Raw genomic sequence first — 26,092 nt, 5'->3', positions numbered from 1 at the left:
GTCTGTATTTTAAAAGTCAGCAACTACAGTTTTTGTAGCTGCTGACTTTTTTTTTTTTTTTCAGGTGGAACTCTGCTTTAACCAAAAGTATACTTCTCTTCAGCCTTGTTTTAGACTCATCGTTTTTGTTTTTTTACTTCCAAAGCTGCAGCACTTCAGAATGCTTCCATACTTTACCAAAAGGTTAAAAATGTTATGCTTCCTGCAGATGGCATTCTGGTACAGTCCAGGATATTTGCTGCAAATGAAATACTTGTTTTTTCTCTATAGAGAGGCTTCTGGCTGTATGGCAAGAGCATATTCAGGTGAAGAAACTGGAAGTCAACGCTCTGAAGAAGAGGAGGAGATACCAGTGACAGACATATACTTTGTAAGTTCATTACAAAAACAGTAAGAACTGATTCTTGGTAGATATAACGAACACATAGGGATTGACTTACTAAAATTGGAGCATGCAAAATTTGGTGCTGCTCTGCATAGAAACCAATCAGCTTCCAGGTGGTTTTTTGTCAAAGCTTAATTGAACAAGCTGAAGTTAGAAGCGGATTGGTTACAATGCACAGCTGCACCAGATTTTGCACTCTCCAGTTTTAGTAAATCAAACTCACAGTATAAACAGAATATAGCAATACAGTCAAAATATATTGATGCACATATCTGATTCCTCATTTCTGCACATCTACAAATGTATAGTGTTGCAAATGTTCCTTAGGATGGAAAGTGAAGATACTAAACAAATGGCTGAAACATAAATCGCTGTCGGCACATGAATTAGATGAAATTTATTTCGTACAATTGGAGTGCTTGAAAGGATATTTACAAGTATGCACGTCATACTTGCACATTATTGCTGTTTCAGGTAAAATATTTTTAAGCTCTTCTCTGGTATTTCACAGCCATCAGTGCTATTTTCACTGATTCTTCTCCCTCTGCTGGCAACTTCCTCTTCTACTGATAAGCTGGTAGGTGTGGTGAGACTCTCATACAAGTGCATTGGAGTTGCATTATCCTGGCATCAAGCTGTACTGTATTGGCATCTGACAGGCAATGTTTTTTTTTTCTTGTGGGGGGGGGGGGGTGTTATGTTGCTAGCTAAAGGGAAAGGGTTTTTTTTTGGTTTTTTTTTATTGCAAAGGAGACAAAAAATGTGCATACTAACACATTTTTGCACTTTTCAGTTCATTTTTATTGCTGCATATTGTTGTTTTTCATTTTTGCATTTGAAACTCATCTGTTGGTTTCACAGCTACTATACTGTAGTAATGGTTTCTGTGTATCCTATGTATCCTTTTAAATTCAGTTAGAATGGCAGAAATACATATTAGCATGCAAAAAAATACCTTGTTAAAAACAAATACACAGGTAGGGAAGGCAAAACTACTTACACACTAATAACTTTTACGGCTCATTGACCCTAGTTTGGTCTCTAAAGAGCAACCTGGATCTCTCTTTAGCATGCATTTGACAGGCAGTAAGTGAAAGCACACTCTTGGGTTCTGGCACCCGGCTAGTCCACAAGATTAAAGTGGATATGGGGAGCGTTGGTGCAGTGGGATGTGCAGAGATTGCCTAACTGCATAAACTTGATGCTAAAAAAAACTATACAGACCCTCAAGAATAATAAAATTATTATCAGATCAGCAGATAAAGGGGGAGCAGTGCTAATTATGGATAATTTGTATTTAAGAAGCACATAGCTTTCCAACACAACATACTAAAATGTACTAAACACAGACCCCACACAACAATATGCACAGGAAATGAAACAGCTACTTAATAGTGTCTCACCAAAAACTTCACACGTTCTGGTGTACTTTTACTTTGTGGGTAAATTATAAAGGGGTTGATTTAGTAAAACTAGAGAGTGCAAAATCTGTCCATGGTAGCCAAACAGCTTCCAAGTTCAGCTTGTTCAATTAAGGTTGGTTTCTATGCAGAGCTGTACCAGATTTTTGCACTCTCCAGTTTTAGTAAATCAAGCCCACAGTCTCTTTTATAGCCTGCTCCAGACACTGCTTTCTATGTTTGTACTATTTGCAATATTATATAAGTATTTTGTAACATTCTTGCTATTCGCTACCAAAATACACAATCTCTGGTATTGCGCACTAAAATATGGACTATCCAGCTGGGTAGGCAGCATCCTAAATGCGCAAAAAGAAACACAGCTAGTCCTGCTGAAGACACCACAGACCCCCCTAACAAACTGCCCTGGGTCAGCTTCCGGAAGGTACATCCACAATGGATTTTGAATCCCCGTATTCTAATAACCTGCATGAGGAAGGTTTTGCAACCTACCAGCATTTCCTCCAGTAATAGAGCTAACCCACGGAGCCAACATTACTGCTCACCAAGTGCGTATTAACACAGTTTTTTCTTGTTTTGGGGAGAAATTTAACATTAAACCTCTGGTCTATATAGATCATATCATATTAATATGGTAGAGAGATGGGGTAAGTACCAGATCACTTTGAGAATATTGGGCATCATCATGTTTGCAACTCATAACTAGGCAGCTTTTCAAAGAACAGGGGCTGTAGGTATAGCTCCTGTCTCAAAGGGGTTAGAAATGTTGATTGGAAGAGTACCAAACCTATTGGGGTTGATTTACTAAAACTGGAGAGTGCAAAAAATCTGGTGCAGCAGTGCATGGTAGTCAATCACTTTTATAACTTCAGTTTGTTCAATTAATCGTTGACAAAAAAAAAAAAAACCTGAGAGTTGATTGGTTTCCATGCATAGCTCATCAGATTTTGCACATACCAGTTTAAGTAAATCACCCCAATTTTGTCCAGGAAATTTTGTTTATTCTTGCAGTCAGAGACTAAATCAGTGCATTTCGAGGATTTCAAGAGGCTCATGCATATGAAATACCAGAATGTTAGAAGTCTAGACTGTGAGGTTAAGTATATCCTTGGGTAAATTATGGAATTTCTTTTATAGCCTGCTTCAGACACTGGTTTGTATGTAAGTAATTAGTACTTTTCCAAACACTAACAGAGAATCCGTAAACATCGCTTTAATATAATGAAAGGTGACGTCACCGGTACAGGAGCATCGCTGTAGTGTGTGCACTGTCATCAGAGTTTTTACCATTATATGCAAGCTGGTTGCCAGTGGCCAGGGCCCAGCCTGTTTGTGTTAAGTTGATTAGTGCTCCTCTTCCTTGTTCTGTTAGAATGATGGATAGAAAACTGGCTAAAAGATCGTATTCAGAGAGTAGTGGTTAATGATTCATACTCTGCATGGTCTAGGGTTGTTGGTGGTGTACCCCAAGGTTCAGTGTTGGGACCCTTACTTTTTAATATATTTGTAAACAATATAGGGTCTAAGATTAAAAATCCCATTTCAGTCTTTGCAGATGACACCAAGCTGTGCAGTGGAATAACGTCCTTACAGGATGTCTCCAACTTACAAGCCGACCTCAATGCACTGTTTAATTGGGCAACTATGTGGAAAATGGTTTAATATTGATAAATGTAAGGTTATGCACTTGGGGGCTAAGAATATGCATGCATCATACATACTGGGAGGGTACAACTGGGAGAATCAATGGTGGAGAAGGATCTGGGAGTTCTGGTAGATCACAAGCTTAGTAATAGCATGCAATGCCAAGTTGCGGTTTATAACACGTGCAAAATCCTCTCTTGTATTAAAAGAGGTATAGACTTCAGAGAGAGAAATATTATTTTACCCCTATATATTCTAAAAACCATCCCTCAAATCTTCATACAACACAGGATCACGGATAACGTCACTCGCTAAGGTGCAGCTCTCCAAAGATAGGGGAGTCTTGGTGCTAGCAAAGAGAGAATAAAAGAGGGTGCACTATCCTCGTGCATTACCATGATAAGAAGGACATTTATTGTATTGAAACAAATAGATACTCACAAACCAATGGGTGTACAAACAGAGAGAGCCACAATTAACGGTCCCAGGTAGCGGGGATCCTGCAGTGGAAAATGCTAATGTGTTTCGGAAGTCGAGCTCCCTTCCTCAGGAGCTGAAACGCTATACAAGTGGATGGTCTATAAATAGGAGACCAAATGGTAGGGAAGACCCCACCTCATGCCCTCAATGAGGAAAAATTGTGGGCGGAGCCTGTCAAATGGAACCCGAATGAAGGGTCTTAAAGAGATCATATATTGGTGAAGGTCATAACGCTCAGAGCGGTCATATTACAATCCCAGTATTTGACAATGATATATATATTATGTGCCAGCAATCAATGTAAAGAGGAACTTAATAGTCACCGAGCGGTATGCAGGGAGAGGGAGGAAGGACAGTAAACCAGCCATGATGGCATCCTCTGTGTACATGAGGACACCGTGAAGCGGATGTCTCTGTGTGCTCCAGGCGGTGATAGGATGATACAAATCATTAGTAAGACCTCATCTGGAATATGCAGTTCAAGTTTGGGCACCAATTCACAAAAAGAACATTGGGGAACTGGAAAAAGTGCAGAGAAGGGCAACCAAACTGATAAGAGGCATGGAGGAGCTCAGCTATGAGGAAAGATTGAAGGAACTGAATTTATTTTCTCTTGAGAAGAGGAGATTAAGGGGGATATGATCAACATAAATACATCAGTGGTTCATATAGTGAACTCATTGTAGAGTTATTCACCCTGAGGTCAACACAGAGGACAAGGGGGCACTCTTTATATCTGGAGGAAAAGAAATATAATCTCCAAACACGGAAAGGTTTCTTCACAGTAAGATCTGTAAAAATGTGGAATAGACTCCCTCAAGAGTTGGTTCTGGCCAGCTCAGTGGATTTTAAAAAAGGCCTGTGTTTGATTTATTTATTTATTTTAACAGTCCATTCTAGGAATTAAGATGTCACACAACATCTTTCTTCCAGCCAGCTTTGAGTGGCACGTATTATGCTATTGTCTGTGATGTGCAAATACCTCACTTCCAGTCTAGGGTGCTTCTGAGAGCCACCAACTACAGAATTGTGATATATATTCAAAAATGCACATGGAGCATTATGGTGAATACATTTCAGGGGGGTAAACTTGGTATTTCTTTATTCTCTTACATATCTGCAGAACACACAGAGGGTGTATATTACATATCAATACAAGTAATGGGAGTAATAATTACATTTTAAAATTAAATATACTACACTAGTTGTACACAAATTGGTGAAATGCATTTATGTAGTTTATTAAAAAAGAAGTTATTCACACCTTAGAAGTGCAGGTAGAAAAAGGGCCAAATACACAATATAGAAATATTGTAAGATTGTAGTCTTTACTCATGCCTTTAGGCAATAATGTGTCTAGTTCATATATTAATTACATAGGGTATACTTTACTTCTTCAATGGCTTGCTACCATGGTCACCTCTTCTTACTTCATTGTATTCACTCGACACAGACACTTCAACAGGTATATGGCCTTTTTGCTAAGCAATATACAATGTATTAATAGGGAACCTCTTTTTCAGGGAAGAGATGTGGGATATGTGTGATATATTTACTGTTAATAACAAAATTGTATTGCACACAAGCTCTGCAGAAATGCATTCCAATTGGAGCACAGTAAATATGTAACCAATTAGTATCTGCACTTGCAGTATCCACATCCAGTAGTGCAGCAGTGGCCAATCTGTTCAGAGGTTCCTTGATCACTTGTATGCTCTTCAAACAAGGCCCTCACTAGTGCCAATTGTAAGTCACTTCTGTTTTAGCCCTGTTCCAAAATACATAGGTTAAATATGTAAGCATATACATGATATCTTTTTTGAGAAGTTCAGTATACCAAGTATGAAGTTCTGCTGATTCTAGCTCCAAAGTCCATGACTGGCATGGGTATAGAAATAGTCTTTGTGTAACCAATGAGAGGAGTGCCAATCCCAGCTTTGACAATCGGAGGAACCATAATTTAGCAATTTTTGCAGGCAGCCCCTATATTGAAACATTTGTTTTTCTTTTGGCAATAGAGAGTTAAAGCAAAACTCTTTCAATCAACATTGACCATTTTTAATATTTAAGCTGTGAGCATTGGTAAATAGATAGGAAAGCCGATCATATTTACTTGTTTTAAACTTTAATTTTTTACATTTCTCCAGTTACTTCCTGGTTTCCAGTCCTAGGCAATATGTACATCCCAGGAGTATTCAGAAGGGGAGGAGGGGTTTTTTCAACTAAGCACACCCTCCTGCCTGCATGCCTATTCTAAGGGCAGGTGGATTCTGGGAAGTAAATGCTACATAATTCATTTGCCCTTGCGTGTCTGTGGCCAAAAATGCTAGGAAGGTGTTTTTCAAAGTGATTTCTCAGCAATATGAAGCATGGAGACATGGATGGATGCGTGACTTTAAATATTAAAAATTAATCAAATAGCATTTTTAGGTTGTGGTGCTCAGATGCAGTTTGGTTCCACTTTAACCTGATTTTTCTATTCCATTCACATCAAAGGTGAGAAGATAACCACTTGTGGGCAACTATCGTATTTACCATAAACCGTAACATGTCCAAATACCTCTAGGAGAAAGTCCTCTTTATTTACCAAGCTAAGTAAACACACAAATTATTCCAGAGGAACTGTAACATGGAACGTTTGGTTATTAGTATCTATCACTGATTGCCAATAGTACAGTAATTTGGGGCATCTCCACAACATATGGATGAGATCTGCAGGGCCACCTTGACACCTGGAGCAATGTAGTGTGATTTGCTTTGTTTAAAAATAAAAAGTTGAATGGAATGCTGAGTAGGAGAGAGGGATACTGTAGATATACCCTCTACCATACGATCTCATGGATGTGACCCATCCTTGTTTTGCAGAGCAATGATATGTTAACCACCTGGTCTTGATGGTGTGGTTTTTCAATGGTCTTTTCAAAGGTTGTTGCCTGCACGGAGATTAACGCTGTGGATGGATACCGCTTCTGCGTCATATTATGGAAATCAGAGCAAGTTTTAAAGTAGAATTAAAGGAAAATGTTTTAGATAAATTAAGAGAAAGATACTTGTCAAGCAGACGTGCTAGCCACTGTGCCACTGTGCCACCCAACATATGTGTCCCAATGTGATTTCCCTTCACTTCCTGTTCTATAGTGGAAACAGATGAGGATATCCCAGGTTGTCAGCCGGGCCACTGGGACTAGTGTCACCCTTGGAAAAGGTCCCCCCTATCAATGCCCTGAAGACAACCCAAAATTTGGGTATTTTTTTTTACTTTCACTTTATAATGGAAAACAGGACAAATCAAGAGAGTGGATCTCCATTTTTGAGGGCACAGACCACAATAAATACTCAACAGCAGCTCTAATTCCTCTCCACTATATCCAACACAAAAAAAGTTTGAATTTAGTTATACTTTAATTGTAGATATTGATAAAACTTCTGATTCAGGAAAAATTCAGCCTGTAGCATCTGCAGCATTTTAAGAACATCTTTGGTGTACGTCTGGTAAAAAATATTATATGCCCTGTATGCCAGAGTTGTATCCTTCGTAGTGCAGAAGAGGCTTCTTTTTATCCAAATTCTTTGTATCAATAAGAGGGTAGGACCTGTGTGTTTTAGCTATGACCTCTAACTGGGAGAGGAATGGATAAACAGATGAGAGTAATATTCATTACTAATAATTACATCTCAACCCACTAAATTTTGCTGTTGAAAGGTAATAAAGTTAATTTGTGTATTTGGACATGCCGACCCTTCCAAATTCTTGGGTAGCTGCAGGGTGGACATTTTTTAATAAAAGCGTTTTGCCTCTTCCATATTAAATCTCTAAAAAGTGAGCCCATTATTTTGAACCTTTTCGGGGAGATCTATATTAGAGTGTTACTGTTTTCCTCTGCCATCACAGGAGCAAGCTCTCAGATGCTGTGCTCACAGCTACTGTATCAGGGGAGAGAGAGAGAGCCCATGTGAGGTGGTTTGAATCAGAGAAAGAGCTCAGTCCTGTGAAGGTGAGCAGTAACACTAGGCTTCTCTTAGCAACAGTCCTTAGCAATGTCCTAGCAGTATTCCAGTCAGGTTTCACACAGCAAGGGCATTATTCAACTTTGGTCAAAACTGCACAGCATATTTTTATGTACATGCACCCCTTTTTTGCATAGGCAGTTTATTTGTAAAGGTGAACTATGCCTTTAATCACCTCTTCCCAGGAGAGCATAAATTTGGTTCTGCTAATCTGTCCTTATAGTTGATCTCCTCCATGCCAGTTTGGTTGTCCTTCTCTGCAACCCTGGATTGCAGGAAAGAAAATTATCAGTGTTAATGGGGAAATCCCTCCAGAGGAGCTATTATGTTTTCCCGGTGGGGAGGCACGGGGGGGGGGCAGCCGTTCCTGTCAGAAGAACACAGTGATTATTGCTAGCAGCTATACCCACTGGCAATAATCGCATGAACAATTCAACAGGCTGGCTGTAACCAAGTCGTACAACAATCGTTTTGGGCATAATCAGCCTACCCATAGATGGTTCGAATCTTAGCCGTTCTCTGCTGAACTGATAGAATAGATGTATGGCCGGCTGTAGTGACTTCTGTGTGTATAGCTATATGTTTTCATTTTTTAATTTTTTTTGTGCTTTACCTGCATTTTCATCCCTGTAAACAAAATGATCTTCTGTATATAATTATATTGTGTTTTTCTTTTGCCAATGATAACCTTAGACCCAACAGGAGAACTTTATTATTAATAATCATCATTTTCCCATATGTGTCTTTAACTGTTTAAGCAATTTGTCTGTTTCTTGAGTCAATTCATCCACTCTTATTTCTTCCATTCTTATTCTCTCCATTCTTTGTGATCACTTCATCTCATCTTTCAACCAGTTCAACGATGGGCGATATTGGGTGTATTCTCCCCAACCCTGTCAGATGCACTCTGCCACTTCATCCATTAACTCTGTGAGTGAGTACTACTAATGCATTAAAGCAATGCAGTGTTCGCTCAGTTTGAGCCCATGTGGCCATGGTGTAAGTCAAAAAATGGTTTTGTTTCTCCAAGTAGATGTAAAACAGCTACAATTCAGAACTCTGTCCCTTTCTTTGAGACTCTTTTCTTACACACAATTTGGCTATGCATTTCATCATTTAAAAAGGAAAAGCAAGATTTCAAAATATATATTTTTAGAGTTCGCAGGGATATTTATATTTACCAACTACTAACTGTCTGGGTTTGATTTTTGGGAGATTCATCAAATCCTGCTTGATGTCCATAAAACCCGAACTTAGGATCAAACCCCATTGAAGTCTGAATGATGAATCTTGATACCAACTTCTGGCCATTTGCATGGGGATATATAAACAAAACAAAGCAAAAAATGGAAAAGTGTACTGTACAGCTGGTAGAGGGTCTTTTGAGGGTGACATGGGAAAAACAAATCCTTTAAATTGCATGACTGAAAGGTACCTCTGAAGGTTCATTTCAAATAATAAATGCACATATTTTATGCAGGTAGAAAAAAAAATGTATTTATTTTTATTTTTTTTTTACTGGAGCCTGAAGAGCATTGCACATGCAATCAGCATATTGGGGGTGCAAAGTCGACTCCTACACAGTCTTCCTCTAGCTTTGTGCCCATATCCCCATTTACAAAACTAGAGGAAGACTGAAGGAATTAAGAGAGTACCGAGCAGCATCCTCAAAGCCCATTCAAACTACAAGTATGTCTGCCACAATCACGCTGTCACACAGAGGGGGAGCGCTGATGGCAGGAGGTAGGTGCATGTTACATGGTACACCCTAAATATGGGTGCAACATGCTCCTAAAGCTGAACTTATCCTTTAAAGTGTATTTTCACGTTTGCAGCCAAATTGGGATAGCATACTTTATATTTGTTACATGTTCCCATTCACATAGCATAGGTTAAAAAAGAAATAATTAAGAATTGCAGTTTATCTTTTTTAGTTGCTCCAATCTGGACTGTCCAGCAAGAAAAAAATCCTATGTACTTCTCTTTGTTTATGACAGGGCTGGGAATTTGTGTTTGTCAAAAATAACCCTGTCTGTACTGTGCAGGTAGATCATCCTTACTTGTAAATAGATTTGAACACTGAATGACCTAACAAAGGGTTAAATGTGTAAAGGCTAGGCTTCTTGCATTGTGTGTTAATGAGGACAGACTTGGGACAAACTCACTCTAATATTATTCAAAAAACCTTGCAGTCAACTATGACATCCTCTGAGAAATATCTAAAAGTTAGGATTTTTTTTTTCTTTAAATGTGCTATGTGAATTGGAACATATAAGGATATAGTGGGGTTTTATCAAATTTGACTGCAAAAGTAGAAATGTATTTATTTTACTCACTGAATGCTTATTTTACTCACTGAACTGCAATTCAATTTAAACATTTGTATCATGTTGTTAATTTAGATTTTTGGTTGATATTCAGCAGGGAATCAAATAATTATTTTCCCCACTGTATACAGTATGTGTAATCATGTGCGTCTTCTGTGTTGTAAGAATAAATCCAGTGTGCCACCACCAAAGACATAATAGGGCTGCATACTGGACTCCCAGACCCCAATACCATGGAGGTCTAAGCAAACTCAGCATTCCCCAGTCAGCTCCAGATGGACAAATGCAGCCATCTGTACACTCAGTACGTCCTCAGACAATAGTTAACAGAATCAACAGCACTCAATTAAGAAAGCACATAAACGCGGCGCCCGACTCCTGCCCTTCTCACCAACTCGTGATAAAAGGACCAGCTGATCTTGCACCGCGCTGTCACTTGCGTAACAATGTCACTCTCAGCTGCGCCCTGCACAAAGATTTTCCAGCTCGCAGGACCACAATCTATGTCCCAGCAGCCTGGGAGCGATTGTTACTGGGTTAGGTTAATTACGTAATTAACCCTTCACACTGCCACCACCACCTTTTTACTGAGAAGGGGTAAACTCACAAATCCTAGCAATAACACTATGATATTAGCATAAGCGCCTGTACCACACACTGTCACCACAGACAAGTATGTTCAGAGGATTATTACATACAGTAGCACTCTTCAAGAGACAGGGATTCTTTAGTTTGCATTAATGGCTTTAGAGACAGTTTTCAAAATAGGATTTATTACTAAAAAGGTCAAAACGGTACAATTAAAATATTTACAGAAAAAGATGTTACAAAGATATAAAGAGAGCAATAAAACAACAGAGAAATAAAAGAAAGGAGTCAAGAAGGCAGAATACTTGCAAAGTCCTGGTTTAGCAGAGTCCAATTGTCCGAGCAAAAAGGTTGCCTTGGCTTTAAAGTCCGTTAGATGTTTCTTGATTGATGTTAAATGAGAGCTCCCTTTTCTAGGACTGTCAGTCCTTTTCTATGATATTAAAGGGGTGTCGCCTGAGAACAAATGACCAATCATCCAGTTTGGGGATGGGTCCTAGGAGGTCACCAAGTTTTTGACCAAGTCGCCTTACAATTTCATACTAATGTTAATAACCTCCAATATGTGCAGGTGGCATTCGAGCAACTGGCAGATTAATATTCAGAATTATATTTCAAACCCAGGGATACCAAGCACAGTGCACCCTTGTCACCCAGGAGGGAAGAGACTGCTTTCTTTTCTCTCCTATGTGCCAACACAGTCATGTATGACCTATATATACCTAATATTAATGTGCCCAGGTCCTGTTGGATGCTGTGAACTGTATGTGAAATTGTGACATGTGGAATGGACGTTTTATGGTATGCTCTGCATTCCTAGCACCCTAAGGGTTTAACAGGTCATGTGTGACAGCTGACTGAGTTATTGTTTTACGATAGGGCAGAGGAAAGTGGTTTTCATAGTTCCTGAAAACCAGACATCCTGCACAAGACTAATTAGTGGTTTACAGCTCTGGAGCTCCCCTCTGTTTGTGTTTTATTTAAGATAAGAGGCTCTTTTGAAGTTGTTACAACTTACAGCTACAAATTCCATTTTCTAGAGGAGGGAGGAGAGAGAGAGATGATTGTAAATGAAAAACAACATGGCTGAGACCTGAACAAGATGGTTGTCGTGTACAGCGTCCATGTCTCTATTGCGCACAATCGTCACAGTACCCTGCTTTTAAAATAAAGGAGGCACAAAGTATGCTACACTATTAAGTTTTTCATGTGCTTTCTTTTTTGAGTGCTAACGATTTTGTTTGCACTGGAATCTATTGCCTGAAGAAGTTTTGAGCACGTAGACAGCTGCGTTTGTCCACCTGGAGCAAGCTGGGGAATGCTCAGCTTGCTTAGACCTCCTTGATATTGGCATCGGGGAGTCTGGTAAGTGGCCTTATTACTTTGGAGGCTTACTGGATTTATTCCTACAACACAGAAGACCCACATAATTGCACATATATGTGACATTATTCTGTGTGATTATTTATTCACCCATGGGACTTTACATTTGTTGGAGTTTCTGTTTCACAATTCAAAGTATTTGATTCACATATGAAAAATCATTTTTCGTTAACACTTTTTATGGGATAATAATTTGATCTTTTTGTACAATACGATTTGTTTTTTTTTTTGTTAACTCACTGAGACAGCGCAGCAGAGTTTGTTTTACTACATTGGTAACTGGGTATTGGTGAGTGCTGCTGTCTCTTTATGTGATTGAGTTTTTTTGCACTTTAGTGCAGGTTTTTGTCTTTATACTTTTGATTTTTTTTTACCACATTTTAATTATTTTCAACCTTAAAAAAAAAAAAAAAAAAACTTTTTGTGTAGTTCTGGCTACAACACTGGCCTGAATTGACCAATGGAAGTAGTGGCCAAAACAGACCAAAGGCTACAAAAACAAAAAAAGTATAATAGTTTGCAAGCTTTTTCACAGTACCACACTGCATTGTTAATGTAAGTGTGAGGGATGACACAGGTTTTATCTTAAAATGGAGTGCATTATTTGAGAGACAAGTCACAAATATTGTACAGCAGCTGGACCGTATGTAAGCAGCTTGGTTAAATCACAATACGAAGTGGTATCAGAATGTTTAGAGACTAGTTTTGTAACACGCCAACAGATGGCAGCACAGGACTGCACGCACAGTCACAGGGAGCACTGATCTGCAAAAGTCAATGTGCCAAAAGACATCATTCTGTGTACATCAGGAGCTGTACAACTGGTGCTTTTCTAACCACATGCATTACCACGTCTGCTATTTCATCATGGACAGCAAATTAGAACAAAGGGCAAATGCGAAATTCTGCGTGAAACTGGGCAAATCGCTGGATCTCCACAATGTTGTCAAAGCGGTAACCTTTGAGCTGGATCTTCATCTTCGGGAAGAAGGCATTTTCAGGGGTTAAGCTTGTTGAAGGTCTTCCTGATCTCTTGTCATCTTCCAGTAACGTTCTTTGTCACTTGAACCGCACATGCCACTCAAAACACCTCAAATGACTCATTGCAGCATGGCTGTAAACTTGCCAAATTATGTCAAACATCTCAGTGGCAGATTTGCCCAGTTTCATGCAGAATTTCATTTTTGCTGTTTGTTCTAACTTGCTGTCCATGATGACATAGCAAACGTGGTAATGCACGTGGTCAGAATAGCACTAGTTTCACAGCTCCCCATGTACACAGGACGATGTCTGTTGGCACACTGACTTATGCAGGTTGGTGCTCCCCGTGACTGTGCGTGCAGCCTTGTGCTGCCATCTGTTGGCGTGTTACAAAACTAGTCTCAAAACTTTTTGATACCACCTCTTAAAAGAGGAAAAGACAAGGCGAGTTTTATTGCAGTCTGTCTTGTACTACACATTAGAGTGCATTATTTGAGAGACAAAAGCTACAGATATTTTTGAGTGCTGGAGCATTGGAATGGGCCACAAGCTTCAAGGGGCAACAGAAGATTTTCCCTACAGCTAAAATGGGAAATTTAGCAGCTGCTGTAACATTGTGTGGTGCCTTTGCAGTGCCAGAGTAACGGCATAGTACAGGAGAGGTGGCAGGAGCTGGTAATACTGGCTGGGCATGGCCACCTAAAGTGACCACAAACCCTTCTAAAGAACCTTCTGGAAGTCAACGTACTTAATGAGGAGCCACTACACCAACTGAGTGAGGACATGTGCCAGGAATATACAGTACAGTATATGTAATTTTATCATTGTGAAAGGCCATCAGAAGATGAGTGCTTTTGTCATGCTCAACCTTGCCTGGCTTAAAATGGCATGGAGTCAGCCATCTCTTGGCCTTGGCCTAAAGAGCTGTCAGAAGCTGTGGTCCACTGTGGCTCCTGTCCTGCAAACATAGCAGCTACAAAAAAGCATGGCAGCATTTAGCCTGCGACATTGCATATGTTCTGGGGTGCTTGGGGGAAACTAAGGGTTTCAAGATGAAAGATGAGGCCAATGAAGAAAAGTGGTGGTACAAGTGATTTCTCTGTCATCATCATACAAGACATAGGGAGGCACCATCAGCTCCAGTGTCATACCCCATTCCCCATGAAGGATATGTAGTGTCCTTGCTCATGTTTATGGCATTATATATCTGTGGTCATGTGTGCCCTGCTGCTGATAGCATGGTCTAGAGATGAGGCATGGAAAAGGGGTTGATTCCACAACCTGGTATAGGAGCAGCTGGAAAGCCTGCATATTTGCCAAGCTGGGCATACGGGTGATTTGTATCTTTGGAGGCTGCAGAGGTGAGGTGAAGATGTGGAAAGAACTGAGGAACGAGGAGGAGTGTGGGCCTCTTGCTGCTGACTTGTTTCACCGAGGTACTGCTCCCACTGAACTTTGTGCCTGCGCATGCATGGTCCTTTTACCATGACTGATATGCTGCAGCCAGAAGCTGTAGACCACAAAAGTGCTGTCAACAGCAGGCACTGTAAAAAATAAAATACTACCAAAATGCTCTGTGGACCAGCTCTGTGGATAATAGTGGCCTGTACTTGCCAGCCATGCTGTTGGATGGATTAGGATGGCTGCTGTCTCCTGTCTGCTGCAAGCTGCGCCTGCACTTGGACACAATCCCCTCTTACTGATGTTCTGCCTCTACCTTGCTTTCCCCCTCTCCAGTCTGTGGCATCCACAGATGGTCTGACACATCATCCACCCCCTCTTCATCGATTGATCCCACTTGGTTGGTGGAACATCACTGCCTTTTGCTGCTCCCTGTTTGATGTTCTCTCTATCATTGGTCCTGGCACTAATTTCTTGATTCTCAGTATCTGAAACGAGGAATATTGCTCAAGACCTTATCAGCCTCTTGCTCTAAGTTAGTGAACATGTGATGAAATAATTCTACCAACTGCCAGTTTGAAGGATTATGGAAAGATTAGCAGTAGAAGAAGGAAGATGAAGAGGTTGGCTGCTTTGTGTCTGGAAGGAGGAATAGGTGGATGGCTTTGTCACTAAGCAACCTCTGCAAAGCATGGCCGCTGAGATCGAAAATGCAATCATATCCTGCCTCTAGATGGTGTGGTCCATCTACTGCTTTGTCCTGCAGAAGTTGCTCGCCCCCTACTACTTCAACATGCAGAACATCTGCCTCTCTGTTTAGACTTGTCTGACATTTTTATAAATGGGATTGTCTAACAATAAAGCCAGTTATGTCATTAGGTGGTTCTTTAGTGCAAGGTACTTTGCTGCAAATGTAAGCAGTGACGTGCTGCAAACAAAGGTCAACTTTGCCTATGTCAGTAACGGGTGTATGCTTTGGGTCCTGAAATAAAGAAATATGATCTAATAAAATAAAAATGTACATGCCCAAAAATAAACACTATACCCTAACCCTGTTTTTTAACCTAGTGTGAAATAAAATTATATATGTAAATGTATAGTAAAAGAAAACAAGCACAAAAAACTGGGGGAGGAGAGAAAAATATGTAGACCACCACCCTGCAATCCACAGTTAATTAGGAATGTATAGTAAGTAACTTTTACAGAGTTTGATGACCCATGTCAATTCTTCCTAAACTACCCCAACACTCAAATGACTGCTGAAAGCTAACCCTTTTATTATGAGGGGTCTGGAACATAGCAAAGGCCCCATAATTGGCCCTTCTAAACCAACTGACCTAAATTCAAAGGCCAGTGCATTATGGTTATAACAGATTGCTATATTAATTTGCTTAGACCGCAGACCTTATAAATGCTGGGTTTACCTCAAACCCACAGTAATACCAAACCTGAACCTCATCTCTAATTTTTCTCAGGTTTCTTGTAATGTCAGCAAAATTTAAACCTTTACTTACTTAAATGTATTGGTATAAAATTGTATGAGCAAAATATAAATAAAGTGCATGCAGCGCTAGAATGAAATATGATTAATAATACACCTAAATTCACATATAAGTGAGAATCGTCCAAAAGTTCGATTATTCCATACATAAGGTGATGACAAGTGACAGTCTGTCTGACGTAAGGCAATATTCGTGACACTGGTGGTAAGTGTGAGAATGAGATGCACTAACCTGATAGCGCTATATTAAGCGCATGTAGATAATGAAATCATCCAAGTAGGACATCTGGACTCGGGTAATCTGACGAGCAGCGACAGGAATCACAGCATGTCAGGCAGGCTTCTAAATGACCGAACTCTGATTGGAGACCCCCGGAGGGAGCCAGCAACCAGGATGTCATCAAACCTATCAACCAGATATCCAGGAATGTGTAGTATATTCAGCAAGGATCATCAGGGAAAAACTGGGCTCTGAAATGCATCTGACGATTCCCTTAGGGATAGGCTCAGAAGAAAAGAGCCCCAAATACAAAAGGAGTATCTTAGTGCAACACTGCTTTTATTAAGTGTAAAGTAATGACAAGAATAAACACTCACATGTATAGATATAATTGGCCTGAAGACCAGCATAGAGTATAGTGACTTCTCCTGTTATGCACAGCATAGAGTATCCACGTGGAAGAAAAAAGGTCACTGAGGGCAGCTTTCTGACATGTTTCGTACTCTAGCACGTTATTAAAAACTTTTTTTTTTGATAACAAACTCTGCTATATCTGTGGACTCAGATATCTTATGACACTCAGCTCTTATACGACCTTAATTACGGTAAATTGACTACTATCTCGCATGACTTGCAACAATGGCATATTCCTCCCTTCACTTGGTTTGGTCGGGTAAATGTTCTGAAAATGGCGATTTTGCCACGGATATTGTACTTTTTGTATACCATACCTATTTCACTACCCCAATCCTTTTTCAAACGGCTTTGCAGAGCATTTTTTACTTTTATTTGGCATGATAAACATCCTAGACATATGATATATTGCGGAGACACAAATTGGAGGGTGGGGTGGGACTTCCGGATGTGGCCCTGTATTACAAGGCTATGGCCTTGGTACACATTCTTAAACAATGGGTTGCCTTAGAGAAGTCAATGCCAGGTAGAAATCTGGCAGGTGCCCGTGGGTTCCAAAGACTTGTAAAGGCCTTTCCGACTGGACCTCTCCCCTGACACGTACTACTCTGACAGTTTGACAGAATGAACGGGACTGGGTTGTATGCTCCTGAGACTTCTCCGCTGGCCCCATTAAGAGGCTACCCCTTGTTTTCCCCTGGGGAAGATATTAGATTTTTCAGTTCATGGGGTGCTGATGGGGATTTTTCTTGTGCTAAGCTTGCTCCTGAGGGTGTCCTTTTTATCCTTCCCTCTATTGCTCCCTAAATATGGAACCTTCCGCTTTGCCACATGGCGACACTGCCAACTGAAGGACTTTTTTATGTCTTTACTCCCTAGACTTCATTCTAGACTGACCCTTACAGCGTATGAACGTATGTGTACCACGCTTCCTGATTCTAGACATTTATTATCTCAAATGTATAAACTGGTGTTGAGCGAGTATTCCATATCAACTCCATATTTTGTGAAGGAATGGGAGAAAGAACTGGGCCTTGATTTTTCCCCTCAGCAGATACATAGGATTTTTAATATGGCACACTCCTCCTCCATCAGCTCTCATCTTCAGGAATCCTCTTATAAATTTCTTCCTCGATGGTATTGGACTCTGTTCCGCTTGGCCCAAATTTTTCCCATCGCTAACCCCCTTTGTTGGAGAGGTTGTGGTCATCTTGGTACCTTTCTCCACCTCTGGTGGACTTGCCCTAAAATTGTGCCCTTTTGGGCTGCAATTTTCCCATGGATACAGAATTGTCATTGGGCCCTCTGGAGCAATCACCCCTCTGTTTACTCTTTCATGTGACTTCAACCTCTATGAAGGCCTACAGGCCTAGTGTTATACCCCACCTTCTAAATGCGGCTAGATCTTTGGTCCCGAGATTCTGGAAACAGTCTGAATGCCCTACACTATCAGATTGGAAACGGGAAGTAGATAAAATAATGGATGCCGAGCGTTGGGTCCACCTGGTTAGAGGTCAGGGGGAGAAATTTAAAGATTTTTGGCAAGGATGGATGATTTACTCCTCTGAAATACCAGATGCATGAGTCTTTCTGGGTAGCTTCTTTGTTTAGTGCTCGTAATTTGAACAAGTATGTGCACATGGGGTTTTTCATGTTTTTTTTTTTTCTTTCTTCTTTCTCTGTCTCTTTCTTTTCCTTTTTCTTTCCTCTTATTTCTTTTATTTGAATTATTGGAATTCTAAGTGTTATGGTTATTCCGTTTTATGTGCAACTATGGTCAAGATTAGAGATGAGCGAATTATTCAAAAATTCGGTTCGGCTGATTCGCCGAATTCAGGCTTCAGAGAGCCTTTATATTAGTGCAGAACACTGTACCTTTAATTTAAATGCCCTTGGAGTCTGCTGGGGAAGAGAAATAATACTGTCAGTCAGTATGACATGCAGATGAGTGCCGTCGATCTTAGAATCACCGCACACTTCACTCATTTGGGCAGTCACGGGGCACGATGAAGAAGAAGAAGAAGAAGAAGATGATGAAGAAGAAGAAGATGAAGAAGAAGAAGATGAAGAAGAAGAAGATGAAGAAGAAGATGATGATGAAGAAGAAGATGATGATGAAGAAGAAGATGATGAAGAAGAAGATGATGATGAAGAAGAAGATGATGATGAAGAAGAAGATGAGGATGATGAAGAAGAGGATGATGAAGAAGAGGATGATGATGAAGAAGAAGATGAGGATGATGAAGATGATGATGAAGAAGAAGATGATGAAGAAGAAGAAGATGATGAAGAAGATGATGAAGAAGATGATGATGAAGATGATGATGAAGAAGAAGATGATGAAGAAGAAGATGATGATGAAGAAGAAGATGATGATGATGAAGAAGATGAGGATGATGAAGAAGAGGATGATGAAGAAGAGGATGATGATGAAGAAGAAGATGAGGATGATGAAGATGATGATGAAGAAGAAGATGATGAAGAAGAAGATGATGAAGAAGATGATGATGAAGATGATGATGAAGAAGAAGATGATGAAGAAGAAGAAGATGATGATGAAGATGATGATGAAGAAGAAGATGATGAAGAAGAAGATGATGAAGATGAAGAAGATGATGAAGATGAAGAAGAAGATGATGAAGAAGAAGATGAAGAAGAGGATGAGGATAAAGAAGAGGAAGAAGAGGATGAGGATGAAGAAGAAGAAGAAGATGAGGAAGAAGATGAGGATGAAGAAGAAGAGGATGAGGATGAAGAAGATGAGGATGAAGAAGAAGATGAGGAAGAAGAGGATGAGGATGAAGAAGAGGATGAGGAAGATGAAGAAGAGGAAGAAGATGAAGAAGATGATGAAGAAGAAGAAGAGGATGAGGATGAAGAAGAGGATGAAGAAGAAGAGGATGAGGATGAAGAAGAAGAAGAGGATGAAGAAGAAGAAGAAGAAGAAGGATGAAAATAAGAAGAATTCCAGTACAGCAAAAAGTGTATCTGCAGAGAGCTCCGCTATTTCTGACAGTTTTCTGACAGTTCCTTCACATTTACAGCGGTTGAAACATTGTATCTGTTTCTGAATAAAAACATCTGTATCCTAAATGGAAACAAATAGATACAATGTTTCAACCGCTGTAAATGTGAAGGAACTGTCAGAGAACTGTCAGAAGTAGCGGAGCTCTCTGCAGAGACACTTTTTGCCGGCTGTAGAAGGGATGAAAATCGGCCGATCGGGAAAAATTCGATTCGTGCATCCGAAGTTTGCTAATTTTCGGATTCGGTGCGAATCGAATTTTTCCTAATATTCTAAACGAATTCCACTTCGCCAAGTTCGATTCGCTCATCTCTAGTTTCTGTCACTGGAATGCACTAATCACCCAAAAAATATTACCGCCAGCCGGCGTGTAAATGGATTTAACTCTTTGAACGTACAATAGTGGTTGTGAAGCAGAAAGTCAGTTTATTGTACACAATCGGTCAATTGCAGCTTGCTGTTGGCTGGAAACTGTACGTTTATGTCACTGGAATGCACTAATCACCCAAAAAATATTACCGCCAGCCGGCGTGTAAATGGATTTAACTCTTTGAACGTACAATAGTGGTTGTGAAGCAGAAAGTCAGTTTATTTAGCACAATCGGTCAATTGCAGCTTGCTGTTGGCTGGAAACTGTACGTTTATGTCACTGGAATGCACTAATCACCCAAAAAATATTACCGCCACCCGGCGTGTAAATGGATCTAACTCTTTGAACGTACAATAGTGGTTGTGAAGCAGAAAGTCAGTTTATTGTACACAATCGGTCAATTGCAGCTTGCCGTTGGCTGGAAACTGTACGTTTGTGTCACTGGAATGCACTAATCACCCAAAAAATATTACCGCCAGCCGGCGTGTAAATGGATTTAACTCTTTGAACGTACAATAGTGGTTGTGAAGCAGAAAGTCAGTTTATTTTGCACAATTGGCAAACTGCAGCACCAACTGTGCACGACAGCCACCAAAAAAAAAAAGGGTGTATGTCACTTTAAATTTTCGATTCTTTGATAGCTGTGGCCCTAAGTAACGATTCTGTGTCCCTGAGTAACGATTCTGTGGCCCTGAGTAACGATTCTGTGGCCCTAAAGTCTCTGTGGCCCTAACTCTGTCCCTTAATACACACAGGTCTGTCTCTCTTGAATGACCGGAGGCTAATGGAGAATTCTAAGATGGCCGCGATTTATAGCTCCACCATTACACAGTGCTGGCTGGCTGCTGATTGGCTAATGCGATCACATGTCATGAATGCATTATGGGTCAGCGCGCCTTGTCTGCGCGCCTTCCCAGAGATCCCCGCCCCATCTTCTCTGTCCATTTTCTCCGTCGCCACACATGTCGCCGCCATTTTTGGGAAAATTCGATTCGTGCATCTGAAGTTTGCTAATCTTCGGATTCGTCGCGAATAGAATTTTTCCAAATCTTCGGAACGAATTCCACTTCGTCATGTTCGATTCGCTCATCTCTAGTCAAGATGTCTGTTTACCTCTGGTGTCATATGAGTTTTTTTTTGTATTGATTACTTCTTTGTCAAGTTAAAATATATCTGCTGACTTACTGTTTTGTTTATTTTACTTCATGTCATCGGAAAATGTTAATAAAGATTGATTATAAAAAAAAAGTTTAAATGCTCTTTTTATATCCTGTCTTTTTTTTTCCTTGTTTCCTTGGTGCTTTCACTCTTATCTGGCTTAGCCACCAGATGACCAGAACTGGGTTTATTCTCCTCTCCACTATGAACCACAGATCCAGGCCATCTCAGATGAAGAAATTGACACAGTAAGTTACTTAAGCAATGGCAGTTGTACTATGTCTTACTGATACTTCAGCCCCTTGCACATGAGCATACTAATATATTGGGTAACTAAAACAATGTCAATGGTATATTAATTTTTGTAGGCCTTAGTGATATTTGTCACTAGATCATTTATTATATAGTAACATTTGTATTTTAAAAGTATCTTGAACATTAGAATTTAAACTTTCCTCTATAAATCTCATAAGATTTGTTTACTGTCTTGAATTTAGATATATAAATGTTACTGATTCATTTGCATTTTGGGTGGATATACTTCCTGCTGTGGGAAATGAGCAGAAGGCATAAAGTACAGGCAACTAGAATTGCCTACACATACATATAACATCCTCAAAAAACCTGCACATATGGCCAAATTCTAGATTGTCCTCACAGGCAAAGCTCTTACACAGTACCCAGAAGTTTTGGGGCTTTGCTTGTCAGATTAGTCCAGCATTCAGCCATATCTGCAAGCCTTTTTCGGCTCCTTCAGGTGTGGTGACTGAATTTTTGCCATTACACAACACCTGGAATATACCTTTAAGGCATTGCAGGTATTACTGGCTTCTGTCAAACAGTCCTGCTGTAACACCAGCATTTGATCAGCCGTTGCAGTGCTGATCTGTGTTCTCTGATGAGGGCTCTTTGCACTGTATTCTCAGAATACAACAAAGAGGGAGATCCCTGTGTCCACATCGCTTGTGTGGATGCAGGAATCAGAGAGATTGTTTTCTTTTTTTGTTCATCCAGCATATATACCCAACTTTAGAAATGCTCAAGTCTGTTGTCTGAATATTTAACTCCCCCTGTCTCCCCTTTCCAGTAATCTATTCCCGTGAAAAGCAAGTGTATTTATTGACACACGTACTTTACATTTTTCGTATGTGAATTTACATAAATGTAGGCTTCAAAGGTGTTGGGTGTTCTTCAACGGCAGTATTCTTGAAGTGATTTAATAAGTGGGTTTGGTCATTTTTAATACTGTATTGCTTTCAACAACCCCACTAGGGGAATTCACCTTACTTCCTATTCTCTGACATTTAACAACAGAACAATAAATGAGGGGAGATACACCAAAATAGGAAGATACAGACAGCAATAATAACCCTTTGCTATTTTACCTAGACTTTTTCTTTTAAAGAAAAAAGGTTGATGCGTTTCACAGACATACATACAAAGGTCACAGGAATGCATGAATTGATTAAAAATGATTTATATATTATACTTAGAGTATAGTCACTGTAGTATAGTACTATAAAACATGTGGTAGGTGGTTTATTGGAGTAGACTGAGACTGCATGTGAAGTGTTTCTCATTTATGCTCAGGAATCTTGGAGGATCTCTACATTATCCCAGCGTACAGAATCAGAGGAAGAAAGGAAAAAAATTAACCTTAGACAAAATTTTTTTTTTGCAGTGTTTAACTATGGAGAAATGATTCCCCATAATTTTCTGCCCTAAAAGAAAATGAAGGGGGTGTGTTCCTTTAGGATGCTATAACATGTCTGTGTCAGCTCAGAAAGTTGCTTTAATTTTTTGCTATTGACTAACCTCATCTAATGGAAAAAATAATAGTTCAGCTGATTGAAAGAAGGTGAATGAAAGAAGGTGAATGACGTAATTGTTTCCAGAGAAATTCGATTTTACCTTCAACTGTTATATTTCCAGCCTGAGTTTTCTCAGCTGCTATTTAGTGATTGCTAGGGAGCAGTGACATGAGAGATGGAGCATTAAAGAGTTAAAACAGCCTCTATGTAAAGCAATGTGAGTAACATGGTTTAATTGCAAAGTCATGTTTTGTCTTTTATGTAACCTCTCCATCTGAAGAAATATCTGCTGCATAAAACATTTGAGCCAGTAGTTACATATGTATCCATAGCAGCGGGTTATATCCTGTTTATATCGCTGGTAAATCTTGAGAAACATGAAAAGCCTACATTCCCAAGTGAATGGTTTTATAGTTAGTCAGGTCTGGTTCAACCAATAGAGAAAAACAAATCCTATACCCACAGTTGATACAGAGGAAGACCAAAAAAACCCTAATAAAACATGATCCACAATGCTCCAGTAGGAGAAAAAAATTCCTTCCTGATCCTCCAGGAGGCAATTGGATATTCCCTGGATTAACTACTTCTGCCATTATTACCTATTAATGTTAGTATCCAGTTATAGTTTGTGCATTTTGAAATGCATCCAGTTCCTTTTAAAAACAATCTGCTGAGCTGGCCCAAACTAGTTTTTGAGGGGAGTCTATTCCATATTTTCACAGCTCTTAGTGTAAGATTAAATCTTTTCCTTCAGATGTAAACGAAGCCCCTTTGTCCTTATGACCTGAAAGTGAATACATTTACACACCGAGTTCACTATATGTATCACATATGTATTTATGTGTAATCTTTTTTTATTAAGTATTAGAAAATATTATAGGTTTACATTACAGATTCAAAACGTATTCAAACAAATGTATCGACACGCAAATAACCCAAATATTACGAACAAAATACAATATAAGGAAAACCTTTAGTGATAAACAATTGTCACAAGGCATAGGGCACAAGTATAATGTTAGAACAGATGTATATAAAATAGTTATGCATCATGTGGGATATCAAACATCTAAGTTCAGTTCAGCTGAGGATAAAATATTTGGGTGAAGGTGTAAGACTGTTAAACCACCCATCAATAAAGTTTGTAAAAAAAATAGCAGAGGGGATTAAAAAGAAGAAAAACAAGAAAGAGATGAATAAAATGAAAAAAGTAAATATAGAGGGGGAAAGGTAGAGGGGGAACATAAAGGGGACCATGGGAAGAGCCCGAAAATGTTGGGGGCCTTAGGACTTTATCAGAGACCAAGGACTCAAAGTCAGATGAGTATCTAAAATGAGACCATACTATCCACATAGGTTTGAAACCATGTATGTATTTATGCATGGTCTGTCACACCCCCCCAATTGCCTCTTCTCAAGAGAGAATAAATTAAGTTCAGGTAAACTTTCCTCAGCTTGGTTGCCCTTCTCTGTACTTTCTCCAGTTCTCTGATATCCTTTTTGCTAACAGGTGCTGAAAATTGAACTGTATATTCCAGAATTAATGGTTTGTAGAGGGGCAACATTTTGTATCTCTCTCTGCAGTCTATACCTCTTTTAATACAAAAAAGTATTTTGCTAGCTTTACAAACTGTAGCTTGGCATGGTATGTTATTAATTTTATAATCTACCAAAACACCCAGATCTTCCTGAACCACTGACTCCCCCAGCTGTTATTCCACTGCATAGCTTGATGTTATCTGCAAACACAAAATGGTACTTTTACTCCTAAACTCTATATAATTTATAAATAGTTTAAAAAGTAACGGTCCTAACACAACCGTGGGGTACACCATTAAAACCTTAGACCATTCAGAGTAAGAATAACTGCTAATCACTTGTCTCTGAATTCTGTCTTTTTTTAATTATCTTTTATTAAGTTTTATTTCAGTACATATTACATCACAATGTCATTAACCACATCTTAAATAATTCAAAAAAACCTCTTGCCCGCCCCTCTCTCCCTCCCCAATCCCTTCCTAACCCATGCTTGTCCCTGTCCATTAAGGTCTTTCTTGGTTCTTTTCTAATGCTGTCTACATACCTCATTCAGAGATCTAAATTCTCTCTCACCCATACAACTCTCCAACTAATCCTTTTCTTTCTCTACTTCTGCCTCCGGGGCTCCCATTATTTCAAGATATTTTCCAGAAGACTTAAAAGCGTACCATTTGCTCCAATCCTTTCTAAATTTTCCCAATCTATCTTCGTCTATATGATATAACGCCTCCATCCTGTTTGTATACTCAATCCTCTTGATCCAATCTATAAACCTTGGGGGATCCTGTGTCTGCCAAAATTTAGGAATCAGTCCTTTAGCGGCACTAATTAGATGGTATAGTAAATTACCTTTTATATGTGTAGACAAACTGGTAGACAAACCCATGGATCTTTTTGAATACTTATCCCCAAAATCTCCTGTGTGCATAAAACTACTTCCTGCCAATACATCTGAATTTTTACACACTCCCACCATATGTGCGACATAGTCCCTCTTTCCTCACAACCCCTCCAACATAATGGTGAAACCTCTTCCCTTAATTTATGTGCAACAGTTGGTGTACAGTACCAACTTGTCAAACATTTGTAATTAATTTCCACCGTGTTCAAATTTACCACCCTGTCCATCAGTCTAAACATTTTATGCTTTTGTTGCTCATCCATTTTTGTACCCAATTCTCTTTCCCATCTCTCTAAGAATATAGGAGGTTCCGATCCAATCAATTTGGTGAGAGTTTTATATATTCTGGACAGTACATGTTTACAAGCTGTCTCATGACTCAAATGGGAGCATATCCTCTGTCATCCTCAGTGGCTGAGGGAGTGTTGAGTCAAAGTGCCCTAATTGATAATATCTGAACTCATCCAATGCAAAAAAATAAATCTTTTCTATTCCTTAATTCTTGAAACTTACACAGCTTCCCCTTAACTAAAAT

At 39.5% G+C, this 26,092-nt stretch overlaps 1 protein-coding gene across 3 annotated transcripts in view; it reads left to right on the top strand.

Moving 5' to 3' along the window:
- The window catches only part of PIP5K1C (phosphatidylinositol-4-phosphate 5-kinase type 1 gamma), a 326,185-nt gene that overhangs the window by 285,471 nt on the left and 14,622 nt on the right, over positions 1-26,092 (top strand). For 2 of the 3 annotated variants that reach the window (XM_089687401.1, XM_089687402.1), the window contains 3 exons: positions 271-370; positions 8,794-8,868; positions 21,471-21,554. In XM_089687401.1, the coding sequence (XP_089543527.1) occupies positions 271-370; positions 8,794-8,868; positions 21,471-21,554 (259 nt within the window). The remainder of the gene's footprint in view (positions 1-270; positions 371-8,793; positions 8,869-21,470; positions 21,555-26,092) is intronic. The other variant, XM_089687403.1, reaches the window with a different exon arrangement.

The sequence above is a fragment of the Staurois parvus genome, unplaced genomic scaffold (genome assembly GCF_062004578.1).
Source record: "Staurois parvus isolate SC_StPar_1 unplaced genomic scaffold, SC_StPar_1.0 ptg000425l, whole genome shotgun sequence".
In the NCBI taxonomy this organism is placed as follows: domain Eukaryota; kingdom Metazoa; phylum Chordata; class Amphibia; order Anura; family Ranidae; genus Staurois; species Staurois parvus.
This window is presented reverse-complemented; position numbering and strand designations above follow the sequence as displayed.